This window comes from Pelobates fuscus, chromosome 1 (genome assembly GCF_036172605.1).
Source record: "Pelobates fuscus isolate aPelFus1 chromosome 1, aPelFus1.pri, whole genome shotgun sequence".
Lineage (NCBI taxonomy): Eukaryota > Metazoa > Chordata > Amphibia > Anura > Pelobatidae > Pelobates > Pelobates fuscus.
The window spans coordinates 80,588,738-80,607,434 of record NC_086317.1 but is presented as its reverse complement, the minus strand read 5'-3'; the positions used below and the strand labels follow the sequence as shown (position 1 = coordinate 80,607,434).

Here is an 18,697-nt window from a genome sequence, read left to right as displayed (position 1 = left end):
CTAGCCAGTACGCCAGATAAGCCCACCTCCCTGTTCCATTTATCGAAATGCTCCGCTAGCTCTCTGTTTTCAAAGCATGATGTGAACTTCTGACACAGATATCCAAAGCCCATCATAACTCTGACCTTGCTGGCATTATCACTAAATACTCCCAAGCATAACCCCTTCGCTCCCACCATGACATCCTTTTTTGTCACATCCTCCTCCTGTCTTTAAAGGCTTTTTTCAGACTCTCCCATATCTCTTACTACATAACATGATGTAAATTATCTCTAAATTTGGATATACAGTACATAGTAAATATAACTCCATGTCAGACAAAAATATCTCTTAGATAATGCACAATAATATAGCTTCATCCTGAATAGCTGTATATTTGGCATGCTTATCTACTTGTGTTTTCATACTCATTATTTGATATTTTGTTTTTAGGTTGTTTTTATTTAAAAACATTGTTTTGTTTTTTGTTTGCTTGTTTTGTGTTTTTTTTTCTCGCATAAATTAAGAACTGTTGGTTATTTTCCCAAAAGCTTTAAATGGAAGATCCTTTTACGTGCTTTATAATTTAATCTACTGTTAAAGGAACACTCCAAGCATCATAAAAACTTCATATAAGTTACGTTGTTATGGTATCTGGAGACTCTTGGGTGCACGTTTACCTCAAGGGGTTAAACCGTTCAAATTTGCCTCCAGCACTGATCTCGACTCCACCCAGACGGCATCCGGCTTCTGAAATGTCAGTTTCAGGAAGCGCAGAGTGCCACCGGTTGGCTGAGGGTGGTCAGCTGGCGCTCTCAGCCAATCAGTGACCCCTAATCAGTAAACTGGCTTTGATAGAAACTTTCCTTTTCTAAGCCAGTTTTGGAATGGGGAGTCCACTGATTGTGGCAGCTGACCGCTCTCAGCCAATCGGCACTCCGTGTTTCCTAAAACTGAAATTTTAGAGACCGGAATCCGCCTGGAGGGAGTTGAGATCAGTGCTAGAGGCAACATTGGGATTAAACCGTTCATGAAAGGTAAGTGTGTGCCCTGGGGCCTCCTGACACCATACCAACTTCATTTATATTAAGTTGTTATGGTACCTGAAGGTGCCTAAACTGTCCCATTTAATCTCTGTATTGTTCTGTAACTGAAAACTAATTTTGATTAGGATAATGTTCTTGGCTGACCAAAGTAGTCCACTCTTTTAGTGCAACAAAGCTGTATCTGGTGTGCAGATATAGGAGCTTTATTAAAAATAAACCGAATTGTGATTCATTTAAAAACAAATACTTGGCTTACCGTTTAAAAAAAAAAAAAATACTAGTTTCCCCACATGCTTTTTGTAGGACTTTTCGAGAAGCTATACATCAGGCTTCCTCAAACTCCAGCCCTCCAGATGTTGCTGAACTACAACTACTCCCATGATTCTATGAATGAAATAGGCTGAGAATCATAGGAGTTGTAGTTCAGCAACATCTGGCGGGCCAGAGTTTGGGGAAGCCTGCTATACATCAACTCTAATGCCCTAATCTCCATATAATAAATACGATGAGATTTAACTTCTTTTTTTTTTTTTTTTCTTTCTTTATTTTATTGTGCACGAGAAATACAGTGAGGCAAGCAATGCCACAACAGCCAGTGACAACTTGTCATTTAACAGTAACTGTTTGGCATTTCAGGGCATAGCACATTTTATATTTTAAAGTAAAGTGGTTGCAGCAAAAGTTACACCAGGTGTCAGTTAATAGTTATGACAGATAAGGAACTTATTCTGAGTTGCATACCTACATTTTTGTTAGATTTTGAGGTCTCTAGCTTAACCATGAGTGATATCAAAGAAATAGGGTACCACCAGGCATAACCTCACAACCGTGCTGTCTCTGTCCATAGGTAGGAAACGTAACCAAAAAACAACTACCGTAAATAGGGTGCATGCATTCTTATTGATCATTTTAGCTACGGCAACATCTAATGAGGCTATGAGTGGTACAGCATACGGTGTGCATCTTGGCGTAAAGGGCTGGGTTGACCGCCAGCTCCGGCAGAGCAAAAAAATAAGGGTCCGGGGGAACACAGCTCATGCCTAGGTGTGTGGAAGAGTCCCTGTATAGTACCACAAGAGGTCCACTGGGTCCCATTGTCCCGCCCTGTGGCGCGGTGTCTGCCGACCGTCGTCGACAAGTTTCCCGGTTGCTGGGTGCTGTGCCCTGCAAGCTGTAGCACTCCGGTGTGGGCAGCATCACTGTGAGGTTGGTGTATGGGGATGATGCCCTCGGGTGCCCTCCCAGTATAGGTCCCCGGCGCAGGCTTGTTCTGTCAGGGTGGGCCCAGAGTTCTCTCCAGGAGATTGCCACTGCGGTAAGGATAGGTTTAATACCTGGAGGCTGCTATGGTTCCAGCTTGCTGTCGGGCATGTTCCAGGGGTGGTTGAGAGCTCGCAAGGCACTCCCGCTGTCATCTTTGGCTGTGCGATTTATGAGCATCGTGCTAGTATGTCATGCAGGGTTCTCCATTTCGTCTAGTGGGGTTGCTGCGCTTGGTGTCTATGTTGCGTCGTGCTCCGGATAGATGGTGGTCGGCCATCTTGGGGTACACCGCATGGACCTCAATGCTCGACAGGACCGGAGTGGACATGTTGCAGTATGCAGTGGTGGTCGCCTGTGGGGAGGGGGGGGGGTGGTATCCACTGGATCATCGTTGCCTGGGTGATGCCATAATCACGATCTCAGGTCGGTGTCAGCTTTTGGCCCGCAGTTAGCACCGATTTTCCAGCCCACAGGCCGGAGCTCAGACAAAACATGTCTGATCCGGCCAGCGGTCAGGCCCCGCCCCGAGATTTAACTCTTTTATGATATAAATTTGAATATTCCTTGACATTTCCTGTGGCACTATAGTGGCTGCATGGACTGAGCATTACTCGCAACTTGGTTGGACTGGACAAATATATCTCCGGTATTGATCCTGAGGAAGGTCCCATACAGAGGACTGAAACGTTGATTGTGATTTTTAATATGAATAAATAAAGATTGGAACTTTTAAACTCCGTGAGTGCTGCTACCTCTTTGGATATCTGGAAAACCAAGCACTGGCTTAGCACCTGGCAAACAAGGGACATTTACAGCGTGAGTGCAAGAGATTTTTTTTTATATATATAAAATGTTATATTTTCCTCTTTTTCTTTGCTATGATTTATACGCCCTATTTTACATAGCTGTTGTTCTATCCTATTTGCCTTATTATTGATGCGATCATGCGTGTTATGTCAATTATATTTTGCCTTCACAATAAAAATGGTCTTTAAAATAAATAAATAATTCTTAGTATTCTAGATATGAACACACTATAATGTAATGAACATTACATACTATTATAGCAGGTACCGATTGAAGATATTCATGTTATAACGATATCGCTCAAATTAGTAAATCATGGTCAATTGGTGAGGACTGTGTTGGTAACTATTGATTGCTAAGCCTTGCTCTTAGGGCATCTCTTAAAAAAAATAAAATAATCATGTTCTTTATTTCAAATGAAATTGGGAACTCTCCAGTGCCAGGAAAACGAACCGGTTAAAACCCCTTCAGCTACTTACCTTTATCCAGCGCCGATGTCTCTGGAACTGCAATGTTTTACATTGCAGCACTAGGTGCGAAAGGGACACAGCACTCAGACTACTTCAATTAGCTGAAGTGGTCTGGGTGCCTGGAGTCTCCCTTTAGTAAGGGACTATTTTCATCTCTCAAAAGAATAGAAGATATTAACAAGAGCAGGAATTGTAGGGAATTGAAAAATGTAATTTTAATTATTTCAACTACTGGGAATTTTTTGTTTTGGCCTGAAATTTGCCATTCCATTGTCAATTTATCAACATTTCTGGTTTAGGGAACCCATTTGATTTCTATTCAGCCTCTGTCAAAGAAATGCTGCTTTAGCACAAGCGCTCTGAGCACATCTTTGGCATCACAGGTGTATTAAACCAACCGCGTCATTCAGTTTAACTGGGTTGGTGTGAGAGTTGGTGTGTGGTGCAAGAATGGCCACAACATATATGTTAAATGGTTTGCTCATGGCAAACAGTAGTTTTGTTGAAATAAACAAGTTTTTTGAAGACCCCTGGAAAGGCCTTTTTTGTTTTTCTTTTTGTTACCGATATGCAGTCCATATTACAGATGTTAACTTTGTGTTGGAGTTGGATTCCCAGGAGAAAGTAAGAGATGCTGTTATTTGGATGTGGTGAAAATCCTTGAAATTGGCATCTGTTTAAGCAGATCGGTCACTTTTTTTTTTTTAATTCTTTATTTTTGAGTGCATAAAGGATAACAATTGCGTGTGCCATGCCCCAACAGAATGTACCCGCTATAGAGTAGTAAAACAACATTGGCATGACAGTGAAGTACAATGCACATTTTTTGGTTGTAGTAACGAGAAGACAATTTGTTTAAGCTTAGAAAGTAGCGGTATAGGTCTAGAATCAGAGTATAATTGTCTAAGTGAGGGATGATACAACTGGCTCATACATGACGATCCCTATACCTGGCGATTTGTGAAAATTAGCAGTTGGGGGGAGGAGGGGGTAAGTGAGCCAGCTGCGCTCCTATGGTAGTTAGCTGCCAGAGTTGTAATTATGGACACTTTAATGTGCTGTTCTTTGTACACTATAAGCAGATTATCTACTATGCGTCCCAATGTGGTGTGCGGTCTGGTTGCCTAGGCAACCTGGTGTTGGCAAGCTAGGTGCTGGTGTTGCTTAGGCAGCTGGTCTAGGTTTGGAAACAATCACAGTATAGCATTACTCGGGATTATGCGTGTTTAAACATTAACAATAGAGAATAAACGAGGGGGCGGAGCTAGCAGGCAAGCCGACAAGTCGCATGAAACCTGTGCTCCGACATTACTACGGCAAAACAGCCAAAAAATCAGCAACAATTACCTCCATAAGCCGGGGAAAGACTGAGGTAGTCAGCACAATATGGGGAAACACTCACGGAAACCCCGAGGGTCATCGGTGGCACATACCCACGATATCGGGCAACTCTTGTCCCAGGCTTGCAGGCCCAAAATGGTGGACGTCTTTCAAACCATGGGGATGGAGTCACTCTCTGCCTCAGAGGATGAGTACCTGAGCGATATGCCGACCCAGACACCCCAACGGAAGCAACAAACTGCACCACCAAGGCAGTCAGAACCACCACTAGCCACTAAGGCTGACCTCTCAGGCATGGTGACTGACCTTAAGGCATTCTTGCCAGCACAATTAGCAGGCCTCAAGACGGAGCTGAGCACACTTACAGGCCGCATGCGAGCCACGGAAGAAGTAGTCCAGGACTTTAGAGTCCAGCAAGATGCCACGGCAAAGCAAACACAGGAGCTAGTAACCACATGCTCACAACTAAACGCACGAGTGGGGCAGCTTGAAGATATGACGAGACAGAGAAATATCAAGGTGAGGGGGATCCCAAACACTGTGACCGCAGACGAACTGCCGCTCCTCGTAAAGAGGCTGCTACAGGCTGCCCTACCATCTAAACAGGCCAAAGGACTGACCCTGGACAGCCTATTCCGCATACCCGGGCGGCCACACAATGCCCCAGACTCCGCAAGGGATGTTCTAATGTGCTTCAAATCCCATTTAGACAAAGACGGATTCCTCCGTGCTGTCAGGGGCCAGACCCCGTATGCTTTCGAGGACCTTGCCCTACACTTCTACCAAGACCTGAGCCGCCAGACGCTGCAGTGGCGTGCATCCCTGAAGGAAACCACAACAAAATTAAGGGCAGCGGACATACAATATAAATGGGGATACCCCCGAACGCTAATTGCCACACAAGAAGGGCAAAGCCACCGACTGACCACACCGGCGGAAGCACCACAATTTTTACAAGCACTAGGCATTCGCCCCATGGCAGGCGCCAAGACGAGACCAACACACCGGTGGGATGTCGCCAACATAGCACCATTCACCCCATCGGGACAGGCAGCCCCAGCAGAAAGCAGCACTATGCACCCACCCGGTTCTTAATGTGGGAAAAAACTGTCCATCACAAGGAACTAGTAAAGGCACCGGACGGATTTATATTACACTGACCTATGCAATGTCCTCCCCCTTCTGTATATAATTTTGTCTATAATTTGTTTGCCTGTTATGCATTTTCTACGTCACTCACTTTCTATGCCTAATGCCGTGTCATAGATTAGCCATCTAGTCGGCTGACCGCGACAGCTCAAATATACTTACTACTTAACACACAGACCGCACGAGAGTTTAGGGAGGCATGTGTAAATCTTTGCTAGGAATCAGGAAGTGCCCTCAAGTGGCTGTCTAGTAGACAGCCACTAGAGGTGGAGTTAACTCTGCAATGTAATTATTGTAGTTTATAAAAAAACTGCAATAATTACAGTTGCAGGGTTAAGAGTAGTGGGAGTTGGCACCCAGACCACCCCAATGGGCAGAAGTGGTCTGGGTGCCTGGAGTGTCCCTTTAATGGTTAATATGCATTTAGGAGCCAAAGCGTTGAACATTTTTGTGGGGTCGTATTTCCCTGAATAAACTTATGCCATTAGTATCCTGGAGTGTCGCCTCGCTTCTTTTTGACCACATCTTATCGGTCTGTTTCAGGGGTCAGACCACCGTAATTGACAGATCCACTTTAAAATGTATTTTCAAGTGTTAATGCTGCAAGAGTAGGATTTTGTTGCACTATTTGTAGTATTTACTATCATTGCACATTATTTGTAAATGGCCAACACGCTGTGCAATGCTGTCCATAGGTTCCATTATTACAAGTAAAAAGACAAAGACTGTGACTGTTCTTTCCAGTTAGCGAGCCATTCGTATCTCTCCTTTACCGTTTCCATAGTGTATTCCAGAGCAGTACTGTGCTATCCCACAGCTTGGGTCCCTTCTGTCCTCCTTGGACAATCCGGCAACCTGGCATTCAGAGTTCCTGACATGCAATGTGTCAAAGAAATATTCAAATAGACATGACTTGTCAAAGTTGTTATGACTATTTGATGGTACTTTACATTCTGGGTCAGCACAGCATGCCCTGCATTAAAGCTCAAGAATTGTGTCCATCAGCAATATACTCTGCAATTTTTTTTATCCAAGTAATGTTTACAATATCTTCAAAAGATTCAGATTCCTTATAATTTAAGGCATTTGGCTGCATAGTAAAGTAACACTGTCCGCAAATATGTCTATGCAATAATTCTTCTCGACCCAGCACCTTCCAGATTCACACCAAGGCACTTTGTTCCAGGATTTTAGCAACCATTCATTTTAATTTAGTATAGATCACTTTTGGTTTAAGGCTAATAAAAAAATGTATTTAGTTTTTTTTTTTTTTTTTTTTTTTTAAATAAACGAAGGCATTCTCTCCATAGGTTTTGTGCTGATCTCCTCCTGGCACACCCAAACCCTGTTTGGGGTGTTTCAAAAAGAACATTTCATTCTGGAAGCCGATCCTTCCTCTGCTTGCTTTTTGCTATAGCCAGAGCCGAATTAACGCTCACATTTTCCACTGGAAACATATTTTCCCCTTAAAAGGAAGTGGAGGTGCTGTGCAGGAGCAGAAAGCGAGAGCATAGCTGCTCCAAGCATCAACTGAGACATGTACGGCATCAGCAGAGAACTCTCTGCTGAAATCCAATTTAATATTCTTATGTGATAAGGCATAGGTTTTGCTTTACAACCTTGAAAAGTCACTCTAAGCACCATAACAATCTAAGCATGCTGCCTTTCTTTTTTTTTTTTTTTTTAATTAATTTTTTTAATGTTTTATTTTGAAGATAAATACCTATTTTCTGTGTGTAGGGCTGCCTCCCTGGTCTGCCAGTAAGCCACATGATTTCCTTTCTTCCTGGCTGACCATATCTGTTTTGTGCAACGGAGGGAAATCTCAAGTTTAAGGCCAAAGCAGCCGAACTAGCAAAGCTGATTTGGAGAGTTTTACAGTTTGGCTATTTTGGCCTTAAATGTGAAATTCCATTTTAATTCGCTATGAATTCCTGACAATTCTCACTTTAGTGAATAACCCTGTCGGTGTCTAACCTCCTACATCCCAGCTTTCAGGCAATATAGCTCTCTCTCTAAATCCTTGGATGAGAAAAGCCGCTCTGTTGGGCGTTTAGGTCCCATGAGTTTAAGTTTGTGCAAGAAGTTGCCTGTCCCATTAGACTACAACTCCTATCATGCTCAGTGACATTGTGGCTGCGGCTGCTGGGAGTTAATTATCTGTTGTAATATTATATTGAGACAATTGTGTGCTAAACCTATGATATGCAATGTAACTCTAGTCAGCCACATCCAGTGGTGGGCTAAGCATGGTAAGTGCACAAACTCTTATATATAGCAAGTTCCTCCCCCACACACTATAAAAATAAATGCACAAAATTAAGACTAATACAGCCCTTATGTATGTTGTCCACTCCTCCTAACCCCTCTCCCTCCCCCCACCCCCCAAATATATTAATAAAAGTCCAGAAGCAGCAATAAAACCCTTTGTGAAATGTTTTGGTTTGGAGGTGTATCCTCAATGCTTTTTCCATTTTGATTGGACATTTCCAGCCCTATCAAGGAAGGAAATGCTGGGGGAAAGGTGGTGGGTCCTCATAAGCCGCAAAGGCCAGTTCTCAGGACAATGAACTGTAACTTTTTAGGGCATGGGAAATATTTGCAAGTGTTAGTAATTTGGGGATTTATTTTTTACGAAATGACTGATCATATCCAATTAGTGGACATAGTTTTCCTTCAGTTACCTTCTGTAAATTCTAGGCAAGTGATGGCCTACATCAATACACCAGATGTTCCCAAACTAAATGTACCCTGACACTTGCCTCACTCAGGCTTAAATGGTTATTTTAAGTCTCTAACATTGTTGCATGATTGAAAAGTTGATGGTTGTTTACCTTTACAACAGCAGGCAGACCCAAACTTCACTTCTGTCACGGTGGGAGAGCTGCTCCTCTTTTTCCCAACTGCCAACTGGTCACCACTGAGAGTGAAGGCTAATGTAGAGCAGCAGACCTGCAGTGTGACCTTTATGATGCGCCATGTAGTGGTTGACTGGTTGCTCAGCAACCAGGCAGTTCTGGATTGTTTGCAAGGCCAACAGAGACCTGTGAAAGTAGCCACAAGTTGCATTGCCACCAATAAACAACAAAACAAAAAAAACATGCATCTGGGCTCAGAATTTCCACTTGCCACATTGGCGAGTGAAAACTTTGTAGGTTATACTATGGCTTGTATTGGCAAGTTACAGTTAAGGCCTGGCCAAGAAGCAAAGGAATAAAAATGCTTATTATGTTGGGGCTTGTATGTCGCTTGCATACCTATATTTTCTGCTCTGGATCTTTACTGTCCGAGACTTGGAGCTTAGGAAGCTAAGAAAAGTGGTAGGTGACCAGACATTTCTGTCATTTGCAACCCCCATGTCTACTCTTGCTTATTGTATTTTTTATTATCCAATAAACAAAGTCTAAGTTCACAAAGCACTGCTTTTTGTTTAACAGCAGGCAGTTCTTATATCTTTATCTTCACCCCATTGTGTTGATTGCTGATTACAATTTTAATACATTAAAAGTTTTTTTTCTTTTTTAATTGTAACCAAGGTTAAAGGATCACTATAGGGTCAGGAAGAAAATAAAAAAAATCTGGGCCCCTCATGCCTCCATAAATATAGCAAAATCTTACTGTGTTCAAGCCTGAAGCTATAGATCTGCATGCTGTTTGACTCAGAAAAACAAGCAGTGTGCTGACATCGTCAGAAGTGGTAGCCTGATCCAATCACAATGCTTCCCCATAGGATTGGCTGAGACTGACAAGGAGGCAGATCAGGGGCAGAGCCAGCACAATTCAAACACAGACCTGGCCAAACAGCATCTCCTCATAGAGATGAATTGAATCAATGAATCTCTATGAGGAAAGTTCAATAACGATTCTATTAAGCATGTCAATGGTCATTGTATGGGTAAACTTTTATCAGCTAAAAATTCTGGTGTTCGTTATTTGGTAAACTATTTTGGTGCTTGGTCAGGGTAAATAGATTTATTGTAGCTGCCACTTTATGAAGCGCTTTCTAAAAATGAAACTCTTCTAAGGAACCACAGAATGTGACGGAATGTGCAGATAGTGTTCTGGAATACAGCAAATACAATGTTACTATATATCAAATCCATTTCAGCACAATATATAGATTGCTATATGTACGTGAAAATTACCTTATATGATTTATGAATGAGCGATATATCTAGTAGCAGCTGGAGAAGTTTCAAAAATTGTGGGATACTATGGATCCCCCTGACTTGTTTGGCTCTACCCACTTCACCCCAAGAAATGTCAGGCTCTATTCAAACCGGTTGCATATCCAATCTTAAAAGGGAGAATGGAAACTGCAGATGTAATCATGACACTCGTTTTGTTTTTTTCTTTCACACACTGTAGTCCTTGCAATGCCAACAAAGTTAATCAAATTTAATTATTTTAATTATTTATCACACTAAAAACTGGGTGGTGCTGCCCTTATGGACAAATAAATATCGTATAAAATCCTAACTCTTCACAGATTAAATGCTGCCTACATCTTTAGTCAATCCCTTCCCTAACGAGAAGTGTCCTCCAATCCATAGCCTCTCATTCTGGCCAGTGGTCTCTGATCTTTTCCTATAAACTATGTTCCGAATAGCTGCTGACAGTCGATCTATCAGAGGTAAGAGTAATAGGGTACTTTGCACCATCCACTTTGCAAGAATTCAAAGCTGTCATGCTGCTTAGAGTAAACTTTTAAGCCTTAATTACAGAGGTGGCAGCAGTGCCTCTGCAGCCAATATGACTTTATACCAGGGATTGCCAAAGGTTAATTCACGGCTGTTGTAAGAACCGCAACTTCATGATACTTTGCTAGCTTTAAGGCTAACAAAACATTGTGGGATTTGTAGTTGCACAACATCTGGGGATCTGTCTTTGGTCACTGTTGATGTAGACTCTACTGGCACTCAAAGTGTTAAACGAAGTTGCTCATCACTCAGATATGCATCAGATTGAACCCGAAGTTGAGGTCACAAAGTACCGTTGCAGTGGGCGTTGCTTACCGGGCTTCCTCACCTGTAGCACTTTTATTTTTTGGAATTCGTGAAGGTTCTCTAAGATCATTTACTCATAGAAAAAAAATGTGCAGCAGCGTGCAGAAACTGAAGGAGTGAAGGGCCCTCCAATCACATGCCTGCTTCTCCTGACTTATGTGTGTTTATTAGATTTGGGACACAGCCCAAGATTCCCAGCCCCCTTTTTTTCATTTCTTCTTTTCATTCCTGTCTTTCCCTGCCAGTGACGCCTGGACTCAGTCTGGAAACAGACTGCAGTGGGATTTTTTTCCTCTACTTTCCTTTTACTGCCCCAGGAAAAAAGTAGAACTTTTTTTCTGTAATGTTGTTCTCAGCTCATTTCACACAGAATCACTTTAACACCAGCCAGCTCTGCGTTTCTTGTTAGCAGGAGTTCTGCAAAGAACATGCATTAAACAGAAGTGGAAAGTGATATATATTTTTTTTACATATTTTATATGTCCTTTTTTTCTTTTTTTTTTTTTTAAAAGTCTGAACTAAACCTGGATTATTACGTGATAGCTTTGTACCTGCTCCTTTGAGTCCGGATTCTGTATCTCTGATGTTGGCGAATTGAACTTTGAAATCCTTTACCTGGATTTGTAGCTGGCTTCCTTCCCTGCTGGAGTCCTGATTAATTTGCCAGTTACAATGAAGTACAGAGCAGCGGTGAGCTTAGTTTACATGAAACCCAGTTTGTGCTAATTTGGGATACACACGAAAAGCACAAGTATTTTCTTCAGTGGCTGTTTTGTACTTTATTATTTTAAGGTGTTTTTTTTTTTTTGTGGCAAGGTTAATATAATTTCAAGAAGGTTGAAACGTACATTCGGAGTTCTCAACCAGTGCTTCACTACCTTATTACATCTGGTTTTATACAGGTTTATTTACAATCTCCATTTTTCAGCTTGGTACTGGCATGATCCGTAAGCACCAGAAGTGTTTACAGTGCTTTGTATAAATTGTCACATGCTTTATTATTGTAATTGTACTACCTCATCGATCTGCTGCAGGTTATAAAGGGTATAATAATTACAGTGACTTCCTAAAATCATACCGCGATACCTCAAGACCTACCTATAGTGCTTTGGCAAATCCTTCAATTTAGAATCTCATTCTTGTCTCTAATCAACATTTTAGTAACTGTTTTTATTTTGTGATTGATTTTTAGGCAGTAGGGGCAAAATTCCATTCGCAACAGAACGTTTGTGAATATTCTGTGGATGTGGTTTCTTTACCTTTTGCGTCTGCTTGTTCACACCATTTTGAACTATTTGTGCCATTGAAGACATGTTAGGAGGTTCTGGTGCTCATGAAGTCCTTAATCATAGTTTGGGAATGCTGTTGGGGAAGGGATTATCATATGAAATAAAGGTGACATGGAACTATAGTATGTCACAAGATGATGTAAGGCTTTATTTCCCAAACCAATGTGGAGAAGCCTTCAGAGTTCTTTCACAAACTATGATCTCAGTTATGGAAGATTTTCCTGTGCTGTCAAACCATTATCGGATTTTTGAATATGTTTGACAAGCTCACAGTTTGTTACACTGCTTCTGGAAAATTCCATGAAACGTGTGCTTTGCTAGTGGTCATAGATGCACCTGTAGGTCTTGGAATGTGACAATGACATTTTGTACCAAAATAGTAATTCGTGGTTTTGGATATTTCATGGGCACATCAGTGTTTGCTCCCAGCCCACTGCACAGTTTAGCCGTTCAGTTTGGTCTCTGTTGGCTGCAATCCCTGCTTATCCAGCTTGAGGAAAAAGATTTATCTTTCTTGGTGTGTTGACTGATTCAACTCAGTCGAACGTGGTGAAGCCTAACGTGGTGCTAGCCATGTTTGCCACTGCACCCACATTAATATGAAAAAAATTATGCTAAGGACAAAGTTTGAGACATTTTTCTTTAGTGCTTTCTGGCGTGATGAAGCAGGCAAATAAGTTAAAAAAAAATATATGAAAATAAATATAAATATACATATATTTATATTTGGAACAGAGGTGTACCCAATAGAAAGGCACCAATCAAGTTCAGTGCAATTTGTATGTTTGTTTTTTGTGCACATTCCATCAAGTCATTCTTTGGAAAGGTGCCATGGCACCTCTTCAACCTGCTGAAACTCCTTCATGCTGTGTTTGGCAAAGTTTCAGTGGCATTGCATTTAGCACTCCTTCAATACACTTTTCCCATTAGTATTTAGTGTTTTTTGGGCTGCTTAAAGGCATCTAAATTCCTTAGATGAACCATAATTCTCTGATGTGCAGCAGGTGGGCGTGAGTTATTTTGTGAGGATCTGTTCGGATGTGCAGGAACATTCCCACATATCCTTTAGGAGGAAAGATGTCAGGTCCTTCTATAGATTACCGATTTTTTTAATAAAGTATTTTAGCACCCTTTCTAGTGCAGGCTATTGACAATAGATATATCCCCAGCTCTGTACTTTCCCCAGGGGGATCTACTTTTCAGAATACATTTTTTTATGGAAACTTTATTGAACTTTATAAATGTAAAAAATCAAGCTATGCCAGCTATATCGTTACATTAACATAAGCATACAACATACACTAGTTTAAGAATATAGGTTGCAAACTTTATCTTAATATTAACAAGACATTTTACACATTTTTAACTAAACAAAAAACATGAAAAACAATACAGTCTTGACATAAATAACTAAAAAATGTGCACGGATTTATGGTAACCCCATTGTTAAAAATGTTAATTCTAAGCGTGAGGAATGCTATTGGGGCACCACACGCCTGCTGTTATGTTTCTTCTTTGCACTGCAAAAATAAAGAAATTTAAAAAAAAAAAAAAAAAAAAAAAATGGCACATATGGTCAAGTTAGTATGGTATTCACAATTGAGTAGTATTTATTAATGGGCCATGTATATTTATTTCTGAAATGTATATATGTGTTGTGCTACATATCTCCCAATTGACCCTATTTAGGAGGGACAGCTTTTATTTATGTCTCTCTTTTTTTAGGCACCTCATATATTTAATGTGCCTGAGTGTAAAACCGTAATGTCTCTCCAGATTACAATAAATGTGTATAGAAATCAGTCTGTGTACGTGAGATACCTTGTTCTATTTCCCTGTTTTTGGGCCCAAATCCCCCTCTCATGTTTCTTTCCTAATATCAGGGCTGCCATCAGAAATTGTGGGGCCCCTGACAAAGCACAAGGTCTGGGCCCCCCCACCCCCCCGCCCCCTCCCTCCCGAGTCCGCCCACGCCCTACCTAGTCCGCTGACAATGATGCGGGACTGAATGTGGTGTGTATAGTGGAAGTGAATTAGAATGTGTGTAATGGATGTAGTGTTTGTGTGTATTAGATACTGTTTGTGCAGTGAATGCAGAGTGTGTTAGTGTAGCGGATGCAGTGTGTATAGTGAACGCAGTGTGTGTTTGAGTAGTGGATGTAGTGTGTGTTTGAGTAGTGGATGTAGTGTGTGTTTGAGTAGTGGATGTAGTGTGTGTTTGTGTAGTGTTTGTATGTACTAGATGAAATGTGTTTAGTGGATGCAGTGTCTGTAGTTGATGTAGTGTGTGTATTAGACGCAGTGTCTGTGTATAGTGAATGCAGAGTGTTTCAATTTGTGGTGGATGTAGTGTGTGTACTGTGAATACAGGATGTTTGTGTAGTGGATGCTGTGTGTACAGTTAATCCAGAGTGTGTGTCAGTATAGTGAATCCAGAGTGTGTGCATAGTTTAGTGAATGCAGAGTGTGTATTAGTGTGTAATGAATGCAGAGTGTGTCAGTGTTATGAATGTAGTGTGTGTGTGTTAGTGCAGTGAATGCAGAGTGTTTGTAAATGTGTAGTGAATGCAGAGGGTGTGTTAGTGTGTAGCGGATGCAGAGTGTTAATGTGTAGTGAATGCAGAGAGTGTTTGAGTAGTGGATGTAGTGTGTGTACAGTGATGTAGTGTGTGTTTGTGTAGTGGATGTAGTGTTTGTATGTACTAGATGAAATGTGTTTAGTGGATGCAGTGTCTGTAGTGGATGTAGTGTGTGTATTAGACACAGTGTATGTGTATAGTGAATGCAGAATGTTTCAATTTGTGGTGGATGTAGTGTGTGTACTGTGAATACAGGATGTTTGTGTAGTGGATGCTGTGTGTACAGGTGATGCAGAGTCTATGTTAGTGTAGTGAATGCAGAGTGTGTCTCAGTATAGTGAATGCAGAATGTTTCAATTTGTGGTGGATGTAGTGTGTGTACTGTGAATACAGGATGTTTGTGTAGTGGATGCTGTGTGTACAGGTGATGCAGAGTCTATGTTAGTGTAGTGAATCCAGAGTGTGTGTCAGTATAGTGAATCCAGAGTGTGTGCATAGTTTAGTGAATACAGAGTGTGTGTTAGTGTGTAATAAATGCAGAGTGTGTGTTAGGGTGTAGTGAATGCAGAGTGTGTCAGTGTAATGAATGTAGTGTGTGTAAATTTGTAGTGAATGCAGAGTGTGTGTTAATGTGTAGTGAATGCAGAGAGTGTCTTAGTGTAGTGAATGCAGAGAGTGTGTTAATGTGTAGTGAATGCAGAGAGTGTGTTAGTGTAGTGAATGCAGACTGTTAGTGTGTAGCGGATGCAGAGTGTGTGTTAGTGTAGTGAATGCAGAGTGTGGTAATGTGTAGCGAATGCAGAGTGTGTGTCAGTATAGTGGATGCAGTGAGTGTGTTAGTGTGTAGTGTATGCAGAGTGCATGTTGTATTAGTGAATGCAGTGTGTGTATTGTATTAGTGTATGCACTGTGTGTGTTAGTGTATGCAGTGTGCGTTGTATTAGTGTATGCAGTGTGTGTGTTTGTGTATGCAGTGTGTGTTGTATTAGTGTATGCAGTGTGTTGTGTCAGTGTATGCAGAGTGTGTTGTGTTAGTGTATGCGGTGTGTGTGTTGTGTCAGTGTATGCAGAGTGTGTGCTGTGTCAGTGTATGCAGAGTGTGTGCTGTGTTAGTGTATGCAGAGTGTGTGCTGTGTTAGTGTATGCAGAGTGTGTGCTGTGTTAGTGTATGCAGAGTGTGTGCTGTGTTAGTGTATGCAGAGTGTGTGCTGTGTTAGTGTATGCAGAGTGTGTGCTGTGTTAGTGTATGCAGAGTGTGTGCTGTGTTAGTGTATGCAGAGTGTGTGCTGTGTTAGTGTATGCAGAGTGTGTGCTGTGTCAGTGTATGCAGAGTGTGTGCTGTGTCAGTGTATGCAGAGTGTGTGCTGTGTCAGTGTATGCAGAGTGTGTGCTGTGTCAGTGTATGCAGAGTGTGTGCTGTGTCAGTGTATGCAGAGTGTGTGCTGTGTCAGTGTATGCAGAGTGTGTGTTGTGTCAGTGTATGCAGAGTGTGTGTTGTGTCAGTGTATGCAGAGTGTGTGTTGTGTCAGTGTATGCAGAGTGTGTGTTGTGTCAGTGTATGCAGAGTGTGTGCTGTGTCAGTGTATGCAGAGTGTGTGCTGTGTCAGTGTATGCAGAGTGTGTGCTGTGTCAGTGTATGCAGAGTGTGTGCTGTGTCAGTGTATGCAGAGTGTGTGCTGTGTTAGTGTATGCAGAGTGTGTGCTGTGTTAGTGTATGCAGAGTGTGTGCTGTGTTAGTGTATGCAGAGTGTGTGCTGTGTTAGTGTATGCAGAGTGTGTGCTGTGTTAGTGTATGCAGAGTGTGTGCTGTGTTAGTGTATGCAGAGTGTGTGCTGTGTTAGTGTATGCAGAGTGTGTGCTGTGTTAGTGTATGCAGAGTGTGTGCTGTGTTAGTGTATGCAGTGTGTGTTGTTGGTATATGCAGTGTGTGTTGTTGGTATATGCAGTGTGTGTTGTGTTAGTGTATGTAGTGTGTGTGTTGTGTTAGTGTATGTAGTGTGTGTGTTGTGTCAGTGTATGTAGTGTGTGTGTGTGTGTGTGTTTTGTGTCAGTGTATGCAGTGTGTGTTTTGTGTCAGTGTATGCAGTGTGTGTGTGTGTGTGTTTTGTGTCAGTGTATGCAGTGTGTGTGTGTGTGTGTTTTGTGTCAGTGTATGCAGTGTGTGTGTGTGTGTGTGTGTTTTGTGTCAGTGTATGCAGTGTGTGTGTGTGTGTTTTGTGTCAGTGTATGCAGTGTGTGTGTGTGTTTTGTGTCAGTGTATGCAGTGTGTGTGTGTGTTTTGTGTCAGTGTATGCAGTGTGTGTGTGTGTTTTGTGTCAGTGTATGCAGTGTGTGTGTGTTTTGTGTCAGTGTATGCAGTGTGTGTGTGTGTTGTGTCAGTGTATGTAGTGTGTGTGTGTGTGTTGTGTCAGTGTATGTAGTGTGTGTGTGTGTGTGTGTGTGTGTAAATGTCCAATGAGGAGGGGGAGGGGGGGCATTTTAACATTATTAAAAAAAATAAAAAATTAATTAACTCAATTGTTTCTCCCCCCTCCCTGCTTACCTGTGTCTAGGGAGGGGGGAGATTCCATCCCTGGTGGTCCGGTGGCATGATGGTGGGGCCCCCGGCTCCCTGTTACCGCAGAGGGGGCCCAGGCAGCACACAGCTTTTCCTCTTCTCTCCTCCAATAACTCTCGCGAGACCTGCGGAGCGTTGTCATGGCAACCGGGTCTCGCGAGAGTTATTAGCCGGGAGGAGAAGAGGAGAACAGGAAGTGTGCTGCCTGGGCCCCCTCTGCGGTAACAGGGAGCCGGGGGCCCGGGGCTGCACACATAGATCGCGCTATTCGCTATCTATGTGTGCAGGGAGGGAAAGTGGGGCCCAGGACTGCCAGAGCAGTCCGGGCCCCCCAGGGCCGCCGGGCCCGTGACAACTGTCACGGTTGTCACCCCCTGATGGCGGCCCTGCCTAATATACTTCATTTCTTGGAGCTCCATGCTGTTGTCGTGTCTGAGTGTATAACAGAGCTCCACAGCAATAATACAGTAATGTGTGTGTGTATATAAAATGTGTTTAGAAATCAGCCTGTGTCAATAAGATACATTGTTTTTGAAGGCACACTGTAACGAAAGGAATACAAATTTCAGATCCTTTGTCCCCACCTGTAGGGAGTAAAAAAGTTGTTTTCTCGCCTTCTCTTCCTCGCAGAACCACTGCCAGCCCGGCCATCTGCCTCCTTAGCTGGCATCATCGAGAGCGATGATCCCAGCCAATCCAATACTTTCCCATAGGAAATCAATGGGAAGCTAGTATGCATGTGTGTCAAAACGCCATGATCCCTATAAGATGGTCTCTCTGAGACCATCTGATAGAAATGGTAGTTTTACTTTTAACGCCGTTCTGCAGCGCAACAGTTTGTTGTTTGTTTTTTCACTTGCATGGGTTAAAACAGAAGGACATGGCACCTGGACAACTTCATTGAGTTAAAATGGTGTGTGTGTGTGCCTACAGCATCGCTTTAAATTACTTTTTACTTGTATAAATTATTAGCAAGTCACCTGAAACTTCTCAGAACAGCCGCCTCTGGTCACACCCCTACTCACATCCCTAAAATTATAGTGCCACTCTTTGTCCATTTGAAATCTTGACAGGGACTAAGCTGATGTGTTGTGTAGTTTTTAAATGTTTCTAAAGTCCTCTGCAACATGTTTGCACAATATAAATGTCCTGGATATGGCATTAATATCTCCTGCTCCTTTATGAATTCCAACAAATGTAAAAATATTTTT

The 18,697-nt window shown here is 42.1% G+C and overlaps 1 protein-coding gene across 5 annotated transcripts in view; it reads left to right on the top strand.

Annotated features, from left to right (window-relative positions):
* The window catches only part of MYO1C (myosin IC), a 164,806-nt gene that overhangs the window by 83,592 nt on the left and 62,517 nt on the right, over window positions 1–18,697 (top strand). Inside the window, exon 1 of one of the 5 annotated variants that reach the window (XM_063449918.1) lies at window positions 11,556–11,751. The exons of the other annotated variants lie outside the window; for them this stretch is intronic. Within the exon in view, the coding sequence (XP_063305988.1) occupies window positions 11,734–11,751 (18 nt within the window). The 5' untranslated portion in view covers window positions 11,556–11,733. Of the gene's footprint in view, window positions 1–11,555; window positions 11,752–18,697 lie in introns of those variants that run through there. 5 annotated transcript variants of the gene reach the window in all.